This window comes from Gracilinanus agilis, chromosome 2 (genome assembly GCF_016433145.1).
Source record: "Gracilinanus agilis isolate LMUSP501 chromosome 2, AgileGrace, whole genome shotgun sequence".
In the NCBI taxonomy this organism is placed as follows: Eukaryota; Metazoa; Chordata; class Mammalia; order Didelphimorphia; family Didelphidae; genus Gracilinanus; species Gracilinanus agilis.
The window spans coordinates 170,590,855-170,609,850 of NC_058131.1; the positions used below are offsets into that span (position 1 = coordinate 170,590,855).

Genomic DNA, 18,996 nt, shown 5'->3' on the forward strand with positions numbered 1-18,996 from the left:
AGACTGAAACATATTTTTTCTTTTTATTTTTCCAGAACATGACTAACATGGAAATGTGTTTTGTACAACTTCAAATAGAGTATTGTATTTCTTGCCTTCTCAATGGGTGGTGGAGGGGTTAGAAGGAGAGAGAAAATTTGAAATTGATATTAAAAATAAGATTTTCTTTTGAAGAAAAAAATCTTCCACACAAACAAAATCAATACTTTTCAAATGAAAAGGAAAATAGTTTAACTGGTAGAAAAAGAAATCTTTAGAGCAAGTTTTTCTGATAAAGATTTAACATCCAAATACAAAGTGAAATGATTCAACTATACAAAACCAAAAGCCATTTTTTTTAAACACTTACCTTCCCTCTTGGAGTCAATACTGTGTATTGGCTCCAAGGCAGAAGAGTGGTAAAGGCTAGGCAATGGGGGTTAAGTGACTTGCCCAGGGTCACACAGCTGGGAAGTGTCTAAGGCCAGATTTGAACCTAGGACCTCCCGTCTCTAGGTCTGGCTCTCAATCCACTGAACCACCCAGCTGCCCCAATAGATAAGTGTTCAAAAGATATGAATAGGCAGTTCTCAAGAGAAAAAATTTAAGCTATCAATTACCATATGAAAAATGCTCTAAACCACTAATAATAAGATAGTAAATTAAAGCAACACTAAGATTCCCTCTCATATTCATCAGACCAGCAAAGATGACAAAAAAAGCAAAATTGTTGTGGAGCTGTCAGAGGAAAGGAATACTAATGCACTGCTGTTAAAACTATGAATTGGTCTAGTCATGCTGTAAAGCAAGTTGACACTATCCCCAAAATGTCACTAAAATGTGTATACTCTTTGATTCACTTGTGCTACCATTGAACACGTACCCCCCCAAAATCAAAGAAAAGTGGAAAAGGACCTACATAAAAATACTTATAGTAGAACTTTTTGTGGTAGCAAAGAACTGGAAACAAGTATTCATCTGTGAGGAATGGTTGAACAAATCATGGTATATGAATTAATGCAGTGGTTCCCAAACTTTTTTGGCCTACTGACCCCTTTCCAGAAAAAATATTACTTAGCCCCCTGGAAATTAATTTTTTTAATTGTCATAGCAATTAATAGGAAAGAGAAATGCACCTGTGGCCATCACCGCTCCCTGGATCGCTGCAGCACCCAGCAGGGGGTGGTAGCGCCCACTTTGGGAATTACTGAATTAATATATATTATTATGCCACAAGAAATGGCAAAATAAATGGATTCAGAGAAATTTGGAAAGACATGTATGAATTGATGCAGAATGCACAGAACCAGAATAATTTATACAATGATTACAACATTGTAATAGAAAAAACCTTTAAAGACTTAAGAACTATAATCAATGTAACAATGGCCAACAGTTAATTCAAAATACCAGTGATAAAGCACGATAACAAATTCTTGAAAGAGATGATGGATTCAAGATGCAGAAAGAGGCATTTTCAGCCATGGCCAATATGTGAATTTGTTTTATTTGAATGTTTATTTGTAAAAAGTAAGGGATGATTTTTTTTTCCTTGTTTCTTGAGGGGAGGCAAGAGGATATGGGGAAATGACAGGCTAATAATTCTGATACAAAAGAAAAGAAAAGAAAAGAAGAAAAGAGAAGAGAAGAGAAGAGAAGAGAAGAGAAGAGAAGAGAAGAGAAAAGAAAAGAAAAGAAAAGAAAAGAAAAGAAAAGAAAAGAAAAGAAAAGAAAAGAAAAGAAAAGAAAAGAAAAGAAAAGAAAAGAAAAGAAGCAAAAAAAAAAGAGGGTCACTGAAATATTTTTAAAGGATTCATATTTTTTCAGAGGAGTTATTCCCTCCAAAGAGGCACATTCCAAACCAGCCAGCCCAGTCATATCATAAGCAACTCTTGCTCATGTACTCTTAAATTAAAAGTTTGACCACACACAGGTCCACTAAACATTAGAGGTCCCTCTTTATTGTTTCTAGACATCAAGATAGACTCTAATTATCCAACTTCCATTCCTTGCTCTTGTTATATAACTAGTCCATCTTCCTACCATACCTCATGCAATCTTTTATTCCTATTCCTTGGAGTTCTTCATTGGTTTTATGTTGCAGCCTGTTAATATTGCCATGTACCTCTCCATTGCCCTCTGTGTGATACTAATTTTTAGTTCCTTAAAAGCAGTGGTTTTCTAATAAAGATTTAACAACACTGGCAATATGTTAATACAAAAATGATGGACCTTAACTTTCATAGGAATCTTGGAATCAATAAATGAGCTCTGTAATCTCTTGAAAACAATATAGCCCACTCTCCTCCTCCAACTCGGAGCCCAACTTTTTATCCATCTGTATTGTCTTTCCCTGATATACGTACTGTTTGAAAAGCTCTAAAGGATGTCAATCCAAATGTAACGTTGAAATCTGGGCAATAGATATTCTTCATCCACTTGGTTTTCTTATGTGGATGGACTGGCCAAACTGCTTTGAGTGATTACAAGAGTCTGGAGACTCTAAAATGCGCTGGGCTTCAGTGTAATCAACACAATGTCATTCAGAAACAGAAAATATGGAGGCCCTCACTCCCCACAGAAATCATTCTTTGACCTGGAATCTCCCCTAGATTTCTTCTATCATAATAGTAAATACCACTATTATGAAGTATATAGAAATGAAATAAGAATGGAAATATTCATGCTATCCTAAAAAGAGTAAATTAGTACTTCAATGAAATTAAGTGAAAGAAAGGGAAACTTAAAACTAAGAAATATCCTAATAGAACTATAAATAAAAGATGAAAAAGAAAGTAATGACAAGCCCTTGGCTAGAGATTATTTAAAATAGGCCAAACCCCAAAGAGTACTTATTTAATAACCACAGCTAACTGCACTGGGTACAGGTAGGAACAAGTATGCTTATGGGTAAGTCTTGGTTATGACAAAAAACCAGATCCCCTATAAATCAAATTACTCACCTCAACATTTGGAGGAAACTCAATAGGCTTTGGCTTCACATCTATCAGATAGAAGGTTCGGGATAACAACAACAGAGAAGGAGGAACATTCTCTTTCAGATGGAGGTCATGCCACTGAAGGATGGGAAAAGAACAAAACAAAAGTAAAAGCTCTGAAAAGGGTTCAGGGAAGCTGCTCCTTCCCTCTATTAGATTTTCTTTCAGAAATTCTGCTCAAAAAATCCAGTGACCTCCTCAGCCCTCAGGCCCTATAGGCACTTTGTATTTCTGATATACTGCAATCCTTCATTCCTTCTTTAGCAATCACAGAATTAACTGTAAAGGACTGTAGAGACCTAGTCAAATCCATTCATTTTACAGATGAAGAAACTGAAACTTAGAGAGGTTAATATAGCCTGCTCACAGTCACACAGATAGTTAAGGGAGTTAGAACCAGGATTAGAATCCAGGTAACCTGAATTCCACCGTCTATGTTCTTTCTTCTATATCAAGCTACCTCTCTAACTAGTGAAAAAAATGAAGTCACTAATATAGTAGATGAAAGATGATAAATGGCTGAGGAAACAAAGGTTGGAGCTTCCAAGCATATCAATTTATTAAGCAATGCATGTCAATTGTCCATCAAATTGGGACCAGTAGCCTGCCTCAGCTTTTGCAATGAATGTGATTTCTAATTGGAGGAAAGATTAGGGACTTTCCAAGTTGAAAGGGGGAAGAGTAAGCAAGTACACTTCCCTGAAATTAAAAAAGCATTCCATTCCCCCCAAGTGAAAGTGAGCAAAGCAACATGGAAACAATAATTGACTGATCAGTAGGGGACAAGTTTTCAGACAAGACACATGAGTTGCTTGAGATAATTGTGAGAAAACAATTTGGGATATGATTGGGTTTCTGATCAGTATAACCTATGTCAGTGATGGAAGACCTATGGCACAACTGCCAAAGATGACATGCAGAGCACTGTCTGTGAGTATGCAGCTGCCTCTCCTCCCAGAGTTTGTTACTAGAAAGACAGAGGGACTCGGGCAGAGCTGCTCCCCTCCCCCTCTCCACCACTGAGAACATTCTTTCATATCTCCTGCCCCTCTACCCAGCAGCCTAGGGGAGCACACAAGGGTTAAGGCCGTCTGCTCACAGGTGGCAGAGCTGGAGGGGAACATAGCCCTCAGGCCACTCCCCAGCCCATCTCCACATTTGCTGAGGACATTTCTCACTTCTCCCACCCCTCCAACCAGCAGCCCTCCCCCACTTGTCTGGCACTGGGGAGGGGCATGGCACTGGGTCTGGTGGGTGGGGTGGGGGCAGGGTGGGAGTGGGGCCTGGCACTCCACCCCTAAATGGTTCACCATCAATGACCTAGGTCCTTAATTAAGTCTCTAAGCAGTAGGTAAAGGTGTTCCAGCTTTCAACCACACAGGGCTAGGTTCAAACAGTGTAACAAAGTCCTCTCACAATTCTCATGACTGAATAAAGTTTTCTCACAGGACAGAAATTGGACAAGACCTATAACTGAAATGAAAGGGAACTGAGCTAACTCCATAACTGAGTCACAAGATGAAATCAAGGTAGTCCACTCATTTTCTACCACTTGCTGCTCCAGACCTCTCAATTCCCTCATTAAAAGAGGCCACTGTCAGAATAAGACTACAAGTGGTTAGAATGTAACTTCCTTCAACCTGTCAAAGTACTAAATAAATTATTTAAAATATGATCAGCACCTACAGAATTGCTTATCACCTAAAAAAAGGAATGAACTAGTGCTAGGAAAGTTTAGGAAGGCAGACTCTGGGAGCAATCTGTCCTGGATATGGGTAAAAAAATTGAAAAATGTCCACTGTCTCTATGTCCTAGTGCCACTATCATACATCTTTAAATTTCATTTTGATCTTGTAGCTAGGTCTGACCCGAAAGAAAGGAAGCTGTACACGTGTAATCAATGAACAAGCACTTGTTAAGTGCTTACTAGGTGCTGGGCTTTGTGTTAGGATGCAAAGACAAAAGCAAAAAAACTTTCAATGAGCTTATATTTTTTCCAGGGAGATATGTACATATCTAGTTACATGCAAGATAGATACAAAGTGATTCAGTTTGGGAGGGTAGCAGCAGCTGAAGAGATCATGTAGAAGAAGGGGCAGATCCTTGAGCCTGGAAAGAAATCCCATAGAATTTTAAATAACAGAGCTTAAGGGGGAAATTGCAGGTCTGGGGGATGGCCAGTGCAAAGGCAGAGAGACAGAAACCAGACCTGTTTGTGAGGAAGAGCAAATGAGGGCAAGCTAGCTGGACCAGAGAGTGAGTGGTGGGGATAATGTATAATAAGGTTAGAAAAGTAGATTGCACCATGTTGTAAAGGTCTTTCAGGGTTAAACAGAAAAGTTTATATTTGCTTCTTAGTCATAGTAAGACATTGGAATTTACTGAGTAGAGATATGTGACATTTTCATGTTTTCGCTTAGGAAAATTCACTTTAATAGCCCCTTTACTTCTCCCCACCAAATTCCATAAACTGGGAGTCTGCTGAAGAAACTAAAATTCTTATTAATCAGGGAGAATGGATCAAGACTTAAGCCCTTTATTAAAGTATAAATATGCTACATAAGATGAGCTTCCTTCTCATTACAGATTCTGCTCCTTCTTTTAATCAAGTTGGGAAGAGAACAACAAACAGCTAATAACTCAGCCCCACACTACTTCTTCATGGGGAGTTGAAAAAATAGGAAATATAATTTGTTTGAAAACTGAAGCTTATGTTACAGTGGAAAAAGCACTGGCTCTCAATAAGTACCTGGGTTCAAATAACACTTCTGATGTTTACTGTCTGTGAAAACTTGAATGTCATTTATCATAGATTCTCATTTTCCTCATGTATAAAATGAGGGATTCAAACTAGATGGCTTCTGAGGTCACCTTTCAGCTCTAAAGTTATGATCCTCTGACCCTAGCCACATTGGTGAAGATGAGGCACGTGGGCAGAGCCATCGCGTGGGGAGCAGCAGTTCCCTCCTTCCCAGCATCTAAGGACATTTTTTTGCATGCCCCACCCCTTTGTATAGCCACCCCAAAGCAAGTACTTTCTCCCTCAACTCTCTCCAATAATGGGGGGTGGGGATGGCTCACGGACAGCTTGACTTTGCTCCCTGGGCACTCGAACTCAGTAAAGGTTCACTGCAGGGCAACCATATCTGTGACTATATAATGAGAAATCTCTGAAAAGAGCCCCAAAAAGCAGCTACTTGCCTGTGAGAGCTGTGCTCTCAACTGCTTCTCAGAGAGCCCTAGTGACCTCATTCCTCGGGTTCTACAGGCACTTTGTAGTTCAGTTACACTCAGGGCATTCACTCCTTCTTTGGCAATTGCCTAAAAGGAAGAGAAGGGTTGACAGAAGTCTTTGGGTTCCAAGCTCACCTAGGCAGAACTGTCCAAAGGGTATGACAAAATGGGTTATTGCCCCCATGCTTGTACTTTGTGGGAGTCAATTACAGTGGTAAATAGGGGAGTGGGGTAGAGGACTTAAGAGGAAGAGGGAAGAGTATCCTCCCCTTTCCCAGGAAATTAAAAGATCTGAGGCATTCAAATGAATCCATCACTAAGTTAAAAATTCCCCTCCCCATACACAGTAATTGAGGTAGTATGATATCTTCTATTGACACCTCTTTGTCTTATTGGAAATCTATGGCTATTTTGTTTTATTTTTTTTATAAAATTTTATTTTTTTCAATTGCATGTAGAAACAATTTTTAGCAATTGTTTTCTGACATTTTGAGATTTCGATTCTCTACTTCCCTACCTCACCCTTTCCCCGAGGTGGTTAAGAGTCAGAAACAGGTTATACCAGTGCTTTCATGCAGTACTTATTTCCATATTCCCCATGTTGTGACTGAAGACACATATCACATATATAATTAAAAAAAAAACTCATGAAGGAAATAAAGTAAAGGATGGTATGCTTTGACTTGCAATGAGATTCCAACAGTTCTTTCTTTGGCTGTGGATAGTGGCATTTTATTGTGAATACCTTGGAGTTATCTTGGAACCTTGTTTTTGCTGATAAGTTTAGCCTTCATGGTGATCAGTGTATAATATTTCTGTTACTATATATATGTTCTCTTGGTTCTGCTCACATTACTTTGTATCAGTTCATATAAATATTTCCAGGTTTTTCTGATCTCATTCTGTTCATCATTTCTTATGGCACAATAGTTTTCAATTTCAACTGTATATCAGAACTTGTTCATCCATTCATTCCTCAACTATTGGAGATCTCCTCAGTTTCCAATTCTTTGTCATTACAAAAAGAATTGCTAAAAATATTTTGGCACAGTTATGTCCTTTTCCCCTATTTGATCTCTTTGACATCCAGTCCCAGTAGTGGTAATTTCTTCATCTATGAACTGCCCATTCATGTCCTTGTTACCATTTATCAGTTGGGAAATACTTCGTATTCTTATAAATTTGGCTCAGTTCTCTATATATTTGAGAAATGAGGCCTTTTTCAGAGACCCTTGCTATAAATTTTTTCCCAATTTGTTTTCTTTCTAATCTTTCTTTTCTTTTAAACCCTAACTTTCCATCTTAGAATTAATACTAAGTATTGCTTCCAAGGCAGAAGAGTGGTAAGGGATAGGCAATGGAGATTAAGTGATTTGCCCAGTGTAAACACCGATAGGAAATGTTTGAGACCATATTTGAACCCAGAACCTCCCATTTCTAGGCCTGGCTTTCAATCCACTGAACTACCTAGATGCCCGCTCCCTCCTAATCTTAGTTGTATTGGTTTTATTTGTATAGAAACTTTGTAATTTAATATAATCAAAATTATCCATTTCATTTTTTGTAAAGTTCCTCTATATCTTGGTTGGTCATAAATTCTTCCCTATTCTATAAATTTATGTGTACATTTTCCCATGTTCCCCTAATTTGTTTATATGATAGTCATCTTTGTTTATAGATTGAGTATCTAATTTGACTTTATCTTGGTGTATGGTGTGAGATGTTAGTCTATGTCTAGTTTCTGCCATATTTTTTTCCAGTTTTCACAGCAGTTTTTGTCAAATAATGAGTTTTTCCCCCAATAGCTTGGATCTTTGGATATATCACACACTGGGTTACTATGGTTATTAACTACTACGTGTTGATTTCCCAATCTATTCCATTGATTCCCTATTCTATTTCTTAGCCAGTACCAGATTGTTTTGATGCTTACCACTTTCTTTCATATTTTTTCAATAATTCCCTAATTCCCTTGATATTCTTGGCATTTTGTTATTTTTTCTAGTTTTAGAAAATAATTTTTGAATACTTTTATTGGTATGGAACTGAATAGGTAAATTAAATTAGGTATGATTGTCATTTTTATTATATTGGTTCAGCCTACCCATGAGCAATTAATATTTTTCCAATTGTTTAAGTCTGATTTTGTGTGAAAAATTTGTGCTTTGTAATTGTGCTCATATGATTGCTGGGTTTGTTTCTGTAAATATACTCTTAGGTATTTTATATTGTCTATTTTCTAGTTATTTTAAATAGAATTTCCTTTTCTATCTCTTGCTTTTGAACTTTGCTGGTGGTAAACAGAAATGCTGATGATTTATGTTCATTTTGTAGCCTGCAACTTTGCTAAAGCTGTTAATTATTTTTATGAGTTTTCTGATTGATTCTCTGGGGTTCTCTATGTGTGCTATCATATCATCTGCAAAGAATGATAGTTTTGTTTCCTCATTAACTTATCTAATTCCTTCAATTTCTTTTCTAAACTGTGCTGGGAAGATGTTTGGTGTTTCTGGGAAACCTGCCTCTTCTGATCACCTGCCCTTTAGAGCACTATGAACATTTCTTTCCTCTTTTTTTTTAAACTCTTAACATCCATCTAAAATAGAAAATACTGTGTTTTGGTTCCAAGGCAGAAGAGCAGTAAGGGCTAAGCAATGGGGGTTAAATGAATTGCTTAGGGTCTAGGAAGTATTTGAGGTCAAATTTGAACCCAGGACCTCCAGTCTCTAGGCCTGCCTCTCAATCCACTAAGCCACCTACCTTCTCCCTTCCACCTTTTTGAAGTAGCCTGCTTAGTTCTTGTAATCAAGGCAGTGCCTTCCCCAGTGTATTCAAATGTTTTGGTTTTCATTCCCCTAAAACAACCAAATTATGTTCAGCTACTCTTCCTAGGGTACCAAATCCACAAGTAGAAAACTGATTTTGTTAATAGCAGCCTAGTGGTATGATATCAGGATCCCAAATTCTTCCTTTTCCTCTAAGCAGGCCTCTACCTGCTCTAAGTTAGTGTTAGCTGAGATACTGGAATTAGTGATAGCCTGCAATACACTTTAGGAGAGAGTTCAGGAAAGGACAAGCAGCTATGATTTTTAAGTGAAAGTCAAAGGAGTGAAGGGAAGATGGGCAGGTGTCTTCATTCACCTTGGCAGAAAACCTGCCATTAGACAAACACTAGTTGCAAACACTTCATTATTAGGCCAGCCCAAGATAAGAAAATTCCTTGCTAACTCCCTGAAACTATAATTAGGTTCTTACTTCATCATCTGCTTTTATAGACTTCAGTTTCATCAGAAGCTGAAAACGGAGCAGGTTGTTGGTTCCAAGGGCCTGAAGTTCTAGGAGTTTGCACAGAGCAACCAGCTGAGGTCGGTCTAAATGTTCCAGAGTTAGCTCATCCTCAAATAGTTTAGAAAATCGAACTATCTCCTTTGTGCTAGGTGTGTGGCCTGTCTGGACCTAGGCAATGGAAAAAGGAGGCATTAAAATAATACTGCTTACGTGAGCCTCCCCCATTGTACTCTCTGTTTTAATGTAACACTTCCTAGGAGAATCTCCAAGCACTTCCTGACATATCTGATGGCATTATGTTCATTTTACAAATTAAACTCCACCTCCTCATCAATAGGAAGAAAGAAAGAAACTTGCTTGAAGTAAGTGGAAGAATCATGAGTAACCTCTGAGTTTAATTCTACTGATAAAACTAAAAGCTTATGAGTATCAATTGCCTGGCATATAGGTTACAGAAACACCAACATTTCCACTAGTGAGTGAAGATACCATGGACTCTGTACTGAGTTATAAAGGGAATATGCTATAAAACGTTTATTAAAGATCTATTAACCTGGTTCGTATTTTTGCTACATTCTGGAATTTATTCATTAGCATACCAAATGATGACCAATAAATTTCATTTGTTCGTATGAACATGTATACATGTATATTTCTTTCACTTCATCATATTAATGTTTTCTATACATCCATCTCCATTTTCATATCCCTCCCCACTGAAGTTATTTGTATAAAAGGCTGACACCTGCTTTACATAAGATGAAAACTGTGTAGAGGCTTCTCCCAACCTGGCTCTGTTCCTCCTCGCCATCTCTGTAATAGTTTCTTGGAGAAATTTTGCTAGTTCTGACTTTGCAGCCATTCTTTTTCTTTGTTTTTCTTCCTTAATGGTAGAAATGGGAAAGAAAAAAATTAATCTTTTCCACACTGATCGGCTCTTAACAAATAAGGTTGGGAAAATGGAGACTATCAGTTCTATTGCTACCTCCAATTAATACATTTATGTTTTTTAGAAGTTTAATTTAAAAAGTTATTAGGGAAAACCAGTGCAAACAAAAAGTAAAATTTCATTTTATAATTTGTCACCTTAATTTTACAAAGTTCTATTTCAATGTATCTTTATTAAGTACTATTTGATGCCCAACACTATACCTATTTAATCCAAAAGGCACCCTTAACAAATGAATGCCATGGGTTAGACTTATAATAGTTGGCCCAGTGGATAGAGGGCCAGGTCTAGAGATATGAGGTGCTGGGTTCAAATCTGGTCTTGAATAATTCCTAGCTGTGTGACCTTAGGCCAGTCATTTGACTCCCAACTGCCTTACCCTTACTATCCTTACTATCCTTCTGCCTGATACAAAGTATCAATTTTAAGACATTAGGTAAGGGAAGGTCTTAAAATTTATTTTTTTTAAACCCTTACCTTCCATCTTGGAGTCAATACTGTGTATTGGCTCCAAGGCAGAAGAGTGATAAGAGCTAGGCAATGGGAGTTAAGTGATTTGCCCAGGGTCACACAGCTGGGAAATTTAAAAAAAATAATAAAGAATGAATTGTAATAGATGGGAAATTACAGAGACTGATTTTAGTTCAATTGGATGAAAAACCTTTTAACAATAAGAGCTCATCCAAAGTACAATGGGTTACCTCATAAAAGAGAGTAATCTACTCATCGCTTAAGATATTCAAGTAGAAGCTGGAGAACCATTTGTTGAAGATACAACTGAAGGGAAACCTAAATTGGTTATGGATAAACTACATGACTCTAGTCCCTTTTTAATTATGAAATGCCATGATTCTGTTTAGCACAGAATCCATCAAGGTAGTCATTAGTACCTCTAGATCTGACAAAACCAACCAAGGTTTCTGTTGGACAAATCCCTATTCTGATAAGTCCCAGTTTTTGTCTTTTATTTCCCATATTGTAACCAAATACTGAAGCTGATTGAGCAGAGTAAGAATCATGAGCATTAATATGGAAAAAGGAATCATATAAAGGAAGAAATCTATGGCTTCCCAAACTCATTCCTTAATGTCTATATTTAGCTCTGAATACATATGGTTTTGTTCCTTTTCACTGGTTAGTTGGCTTTAAAGCTTAACTCAGAATCTCTATAATACTTTAATTATATATATGAATCTGATAGGTGAGTGACCTCTAAAGTCCCTTCTACCTCTAGATCTATGGTTCTATGACTCTTCCAAGAATGTGAAACAAATGTAGCTGGTGCAGCATTTCTTAGAGCAAAGGACTCTCAAGTCCTGTGAGACAGCAGCATGTTCAGTTTTCAGGCCTCAAGATAGAAAGCCCAGGGGAGTTCACAACAGACTCTGTCAACAGAGATTATATCTGGAAAGTACAAGCACAAAGATGAGGGCAAAAAACCAGCCAGGAAATAAGTGGAAATGTAATGGAAGTTTAAGAGTTTACAAGCTGTTTAGGGAAAAGATAGCAATAGGGAGAGAATGTCATTCTTTATTAACCATATTTTGAGGCAGCTATTACCCAGTTCAAGAACTTTGATTTTGCAGAAACTTTGCTCCCCAAGAATTTGTCTACTGTGGGGGAAAATTGAACACTATTAATAAATTAAATGAAGGAAAGTGAGTTAAATCTCCCCTCAACAAGCTTCTTTAACACATCGTTTTAATTACAGTAGGACTATGAACTGAAATACATATTAGCTAAGATTGGAAAATGTAACCATTCTCTAATACAAAAAAAAGATAAAGGATTTATTCCAATTTGGATAGTTTTTAATTAGTTGTTCTTTTTGGAAAACTTTAGTTCCATTTAGTTCAGTATGTCACATTGTTTGAGTTAGAGTTGGTATTCAGTGAATTAAGGTAGCTCATTCTAGTTTTGGTTTGTGATTTCAGAGGTTAATTCGTGGTAGACCAAAGATTTCTGGAGGTTAGAATTAATAATGCCCTTCAATTTAATCCTATGCATTATGCCTCAAAAAAAAAAATAAAACTAACAATTTCTAACTCATCTCCTATTTACACAACCTCTCTTCCATGAAAAACTTCTATATGTATTTATTGTCTGAAACACGTGGCTTTGGGTTTTATTGTCATTAGGAAATTAACAGTCCTGTATAATAATCTGGGTGATTGGTACAGCTACACAGTTATTTTCTCTCCCTCAAGTCAGGATGATTTTTTTTTTAAAGCAAGATCTTACCTCAGTTTTATAAGGGAAAAGCAAGTCTGAGGTTGTTTCTAAGAAAATTAACGGGGGGCAGAATAAATATCAATTACCTTCCACAGCAATTCCATCAACTTTGCTGTGGCCTCTGATACATTACTGGAAGGCTACATTATCCACAACAGATTATGACTATGTTATGGGACAATCCCCCTATATGCCAGCAAGTATATGTGTCAAGCTAAGTTCCCAAATAAATCTACAAGGAGATTTCACCTCTGACTTTCATGCAATCATCCCCAAAAAGGTCTATGACAAACACAATAAAAGTTCCTTGTACATACAATGAAGGAGTCACCTAAGCAACAACTCAACTTATTCATTCTTTTTAACTGATATGATAAAACTTGAATGTTGTTTTATTTTTTTTAAGGGAAAAACAAGTTAAAGCACGAATATACATACCTTTTTTGATTCACTTTCAAAAGTTGATGGCAACATGTCTGGAAAGAGTTTCAGAAACACTGGTAATAGTAATTCCATGAAGGGCACAATTATGAACACGATAAATGGAACCAGGCGGAAGAGATCAGCACAAGTTCTCAGCAGCTAAAGAATTAAAAGCATATGTAATGTTCATTCTTTTTAGGACATATCAAAAAGTTGCTTTGGGTTCCTAATGTGTTAAAACCCAAGACAGATTTTCTGTTGCTGCTTCCAAAATGGACAGGATGTTCCCCTACCCTAAGGCTCTGTATGGATATTTATTATATATTGTCAGGGAAATTTTCCATATTAATCAAAACATGTTAATGGGAATTCTCTGCTTTCATCTAAGACAGAAACCTGTACTCTAATAATGCAATATGCTTTAACATTGGCTTTGAAAACATGTTTATATCTGAGATACTATTAGAAGGGCAATTAATATCTGAAGCCCCTCAACACCTCAGAAAGGTTGGAGAGCAAATGTTTGCCTTTTATCTAGCTAAATAACTGGAAGTAGAGTAGTGACTTGTCCAAATGTATATACCAAGTCAGTAAGGAACTCAGGAGTCCCAGTTTTTCTTTTTGCCAGAAAAAGAAAAAAAAAGGAGGAGGAGGAGGAGAAAAAGAAGAAATTCCTTTAGTACTTTGAAATTTTAAAATGTTAGTTGTACTCAAAATTTAGTTCCCAAATAGTTAGTTTCAACTTCACCTTTCCTCTTGCCTACCCTTCGTCTCTCTCGTCTGGTCAGCACCTGTCCATGTAATAGTTTCCATATAATCCTGGCAGCAACTTTGGTGTCGATCCAAAGCAAGTAGAATCCATTGTAATAATGTTTAAATTCATCCACAATTTTCTGTCTCAAAGATCGCTTAACCTCCTCAGTCTTAATTCCTGTTTCTTTTGGGGTTTGGGGTGCTGTTACTGATTTTTCCATGGTTTGTTTAGCCTTATTTGGGGAATCTTGAAACCAGCACGTGGATGCATGTAGTTTTCGCATTGCCTTAGTTCGTAAATGAGGCACTTTGCTGCTTGATTGAATAGGATACAAGAATTTTTTGCTTCCATAGTTTCTCACATAGTTTTGATTTAAATGGGAATCTGCCAGTTGAAGAAATGAAACTGATGGGGAATATCGAGGGTAGCTAGGGAGGACAAAAAGGTGAGGACCTCTAGAAAAAAAGGAACACTGCTAAGTTAAGCATATACTTTTACAAATTTAACAAAGTTTTTAAAAAAGATTTTATATTCTTTAGACATAGTTTATATATCCACTTGAAATGAGGATTTTAACCCCATATTTTGAGACCAAATAATGTAAAATAATTGGTTATTATTCTAATTTGTGGCAGCATACTCTGAAGCTGAAATAAATAATCCATTAGAAATGTTAATTTAAAAAATTTTAACCTAAATAAGAGAAATTATGATTGGGAAAAAATTTTCACATCAGATATTTCTGATAAAGATCTGATTTCCAAAATATATAGGGAATCTATACAAACATATAAATAGATTTATAGCTGGCAGGGCCCAATGAAGTCATCTAGTTGAATACCCTTATCTTGTAGAAAAGGAATCTGAAGTCCGAAGAGGTTATATGACTTGCCCAAAATCACTCAAAGAGTAAGCAACAGTGCTGGGATTCAAATCTAGTTCTTCTGACTCCAAGTCCTGCTTTCTTTCCTCTGCACTATGCTGAATAAGACTGAAAATCATTCCCAAATAAAAAGTCTAAAGCAATCAAGGAATAGGAACAATTTCTAAAAGAAATATAAATGATCAATAGCAAAGTGAAAACATGTTCCAAATCACTACGATAAGAAATATACACATTAAAATAACTCATGTTTGACTTCATGCCCATCATATTGACAAAAATGATTTAAAAAATGATTACAAAACACAGAAGGACGGGGTATGGGAAAACAAGCACACTAATAAACTGTTGATGAAAACAATTTGGAACTATGCTAGATAAAAGACTAAATTGTCTATACATTTTGACCTAGCATACTACTAGTATGCATAAGGAAGACACAGAGGGCAAGGTACCATATATACCAAAATATTTTTTAAATGAGAAACAAATTTGAGAGCTCATCAATTTAAGACTACATGAACAAATTATGGTATACAAATGGAATATTACTGAGCTGTAAGAAACAACATGGATGAGAAATTCAGAGAAACAAAGGCAAATTGGTATGATGATACAGAACAAAATAAGCAGAATCCAGATAATATATCCTATGATCACAATAATGTCAAAGAAAAGAACACTAAAGGACAACAGAACTTATCATCATCCAATGACCAATTTTGACTTCAAAGGAATTATGATGAGATTTATCTCAATCTCTTAGTTGACAGTTGATAGACTACAAATACAGAATGAGGAATATACTGTAAAGCATGGTCAGTGTATTTATTCATTTTGCTTAACTGTATTACTTGGTTATAAGGGAAGTTTCTCTGAGGAAAATATTAAAAAATGACAGCAATGTAAAAATTAAAACTTTTTAAAGATATGAATATATGTCAATTTCTAGGAATAAATTGCTGTTGTAGCCATTAAAAACTCTCAAAATGGCTAATAAAAATCTTAATGGCAATACATTTTCTAAAAGGAAATAAATTTTAAAAGTTTTACAGTCATCTTATAACCAACCCCACTGTCAAAAAACAGGTAAATTTTAGTGTTGGTAGCAATTCTGCTGATAATATAAACAATTGTTTCAGTGAAACACTTTAGTTGCTCTCTAGTGATTAACCAATCACACGCAAGTATTAATTACTTTGTAATTATAAATGTAAGTGCAAGGAATTTCCTCAGGTAACAAGTACCTATAGAAAGCCCTTCACTGGAGAGCTTCATAAACATGAATCAGAATAAGCTATGACATATGATACATTCCAGCTATGTAACATCCCAAATCACAAGTTAGACCAGTATTCCTGGTTGCTTAAAAATAAAAATGAAACTATTACTGACAAACTTCTCTGGGATAGCTAGCAGCCCTCCTTTGCTCCTATTTATTTAGTTTTTATTTATAAGGACAAAATACTGAGAAGCAGCTTAGTTTAGAGCAAAGATTTCTATATTTTAAGTCAAGAATCCTGAATATAAATCTGACACTTGTTGGACAACTATGAGCAAGTCACTTAACCTCAGTGGGCCAATTTTCCTAATCTATAAAGTAGGAATAACACTTACCATAAAGAATTGTTATGAGGAAAGAAACTAAACCCTAAAGTGCCATTGAAATATGAAATGTTTTAACTGGTCATTTTGCTATTCCCAGGATCTAGAACAGTGACAGGCAACCTTTTGAGCTTGGTGTGTCAAAATTCGCCAAAAAACCAAGCATAACTCGGGTGGTATGTCACTTCGAGAAAAAAAACATAATTTTTCGATATTTATAGTTTAAAACAAAAATGCACAGAGTGTCTACACTACACTTCAGCAAATGTTTCATCCTCGGCATGTGGCCCCATACTTCTCTGTATGTAGCTGCATGCAGCGGCTTGTCATCGAAAATGGCTATGCACATGTCATGGGTTTGCCATCACTGATCTAGAAGTACCATATAGCATTTGCTATATATCCACAACCATAAATTACAAAGATCACTGAAAGATCCTTTACAACTACAGCATACCTATAATATGCAATTCTTCATATAATACATAACAATGTCTAAAGCTTGGAAGGACTTAACTGACCACTAGTCCAGTTCTCTCATTTTGATGTTTTTGAGCATTTATTTAAAAAGAAATAGCTTTATTTGAGTGGCCTTAAGTACATATATCAATGTTCTAAAATATGAAAATGAAAATATTGGGAAAATCCTATGAAATGGGGATTGGGAGCACCAGTTTTAGCTTTGTCACGAAGCTGCTATTTTAACCTCAGGCAGAACTTCATCTCAGAGTCCGAGTATATAAAATGGAGCTCAAGGATCTCTACGTTTGCCCCCAATTCTCAAAATCAATTAAATATTTCCTTAAGAAAATGATATGCACTCAAAAGAGTAAAAACTTCCAAGTCTTACCTTGTTCTAGCAATAGCAAAAAGTATATTACGGCTGTAGAAAGCCATTTTTATGTTGGTCTCAACTGGTCAACAAAGGGACCTAAACAAAGGAGTAGGATATGGTTTAGAATTTAAGAAGTCGTCAATTATAAAGATGAGATTTAATTAAGCAATTATTACAAGGTTAGAAAAACTTGCACATTCTTTTCAAAATATCAAAACTCTGACAAGTTCAATATTCCTAACTATCATAATATACTTGCCTCAGGCCTCAACAGGGACGTTTTGAAATACTAACAGAGCCTGTAGAAGGCAGTTCTGGAAAAGCACTGGGTATACAGGTTAGGAAATCTAAATTCAAGTCCCTATTCTGTCACTTGTTATCAATGTGGCCTTAAAAAAGTCACCTATCTCTTTGATGCTGTTTTCTCATCTCCAAAATGAGTTGAGAGGATTAAAGGTACTTTATAAACCTTAAATAAAAAGCAACATAAATGTCAACTGTTAATATCTAAGATAATCATGATGATTAATGTTTTGGTGAACAATGTTTTGATTTCTTGTTAGTGGGCTCCTATAGTAACCAACTGGATCAATTCAAAATTTCCTAAGTGAGCAATGCACACATTTCCTCTTAGGTTTTATATATATATGTATGTATGTATATGTATACATATATGTATGTAAAGTAAAATTCCCTGGTTTTATTCAATTTAATAAACATTTATTGCCTATTATGTGCACTGTGATAAGCACTAGACTTATCAGTTTGACCATTTGCTTACTGTCACCCTTCTATCAGGAATCACAAGTGGCATTCTTTTTATTTATGCAGTTCTTAAGATCTACACAGTTCCTTGTAAGCCTAGTTTCTGCTCTGGTGATTAGACCATTAAGCAAAACCAAGGCAGAGTTTGTTGCATTTTGATTACAGCAGTTTCAATTAAGCCTGCCTTGAGCTACTGACGTTTTTTTCAACACTGTACCATCCATGTATACACACTCCCAGCAAGGCCAGGGGCTTGGAATCCAGCCAGAGAATGAAATGTATCCTCTTTAAGAGCTACTTCTGGCTAGCACCCTCTCAACCCCACGACTGGCAGCTTTCCACAGAGATTCATTCAAATGCTCATTCTAAGATCAGTGTGAGCCAGGAGACGCTTAGTCAGATTTGACTGGAAGAGGTGGGGAAGGTCGAGTCAGTTCCAGGGTTCTGGGGTCAGTTAAGCTGCACCGCTGGTAGAGCCCGACGGACAGTGCCGGGGCGAGGGGGTTATGATGGGGCGAGGGGCTGGATTGGGCCAGCTATTGCTGTTACCAAGTCCTCCTCCCCAGGGAATGTTTAGATACGGAGAGCGGAAGAGGGAGACGAAGGGGCACTTCATCCATCCTCCAGTTTAATCCAAATGCTCAGTGGGTTACCTCCAGTTCTGGAAGCGTCATGACCCTGGTGCAACTGAGATCCACAGTCAGCCCCTCAATCAGTGGTGGGTGGGCGTGGTTCCTCGAATAGATGGTTTTTGTGCGTGAGAAGGGTTCTGAGTTTTGCCCGGGAGGTGAAGGATGAAGGCAGGGAAGGGCAGACGTGGCAGGGGGTAGGAACACGGGTAAAATGGAGGTTTGGATTCACGGCTAAGGAGAGAGCGAGCACAATTGGCTGCAGGGCCGGAGTCAGACGAGCCAAACGAAGACGAAGAGAACTGGGTGCCGGCTTCGGGAAGGTGGGCGGGCGAAGGAAGGCCAGCCCTGGCAGGTCGGTTCAATCCCCTCCAAGGCACTGCCTGCTGCCTTCCCCGCCCCTACCTCTTACGTCCGGCAC

At 37.0% G+C, this 18,996-nt stretch overlaps 1 protein-coding gene across 1 annotated transcript in view; it reads right to left on the reverse strand.

Moving 5' to 3' along the window:
- LETM2 (leucine zipper and EF-hand containing transmembrane protein 2) overlaps window positions 1-17,243 on the reverse strand; it is a 29,686-nt gene extending 12,443 nt beyond the window's left edge. Inside the window, 7 exon segments of the mRNA XM_044660851.1 lie at window positions 2,943-3,056; window positions 6,180-6,299; window positions 9,468-9,668; window positions 10,246-10,383; window positions 13,120-13,263; window positions 13,869-14,313; window positions 17,197-17,243. Of these exon segments, the coding sequence (XP_044516786.1) occupies window positions 2,943-3,056; window positions 6,180-6,299; window positions 9,468-9,668; window positions 10,246-10,383; window positions 13,120-13,263; window positions 13,869-14,313; window positions 17,197-17,243 (1,209 nt within the window).
- Window positions 17,244-18,996: the final 1,753 nt, after the last annotated feature.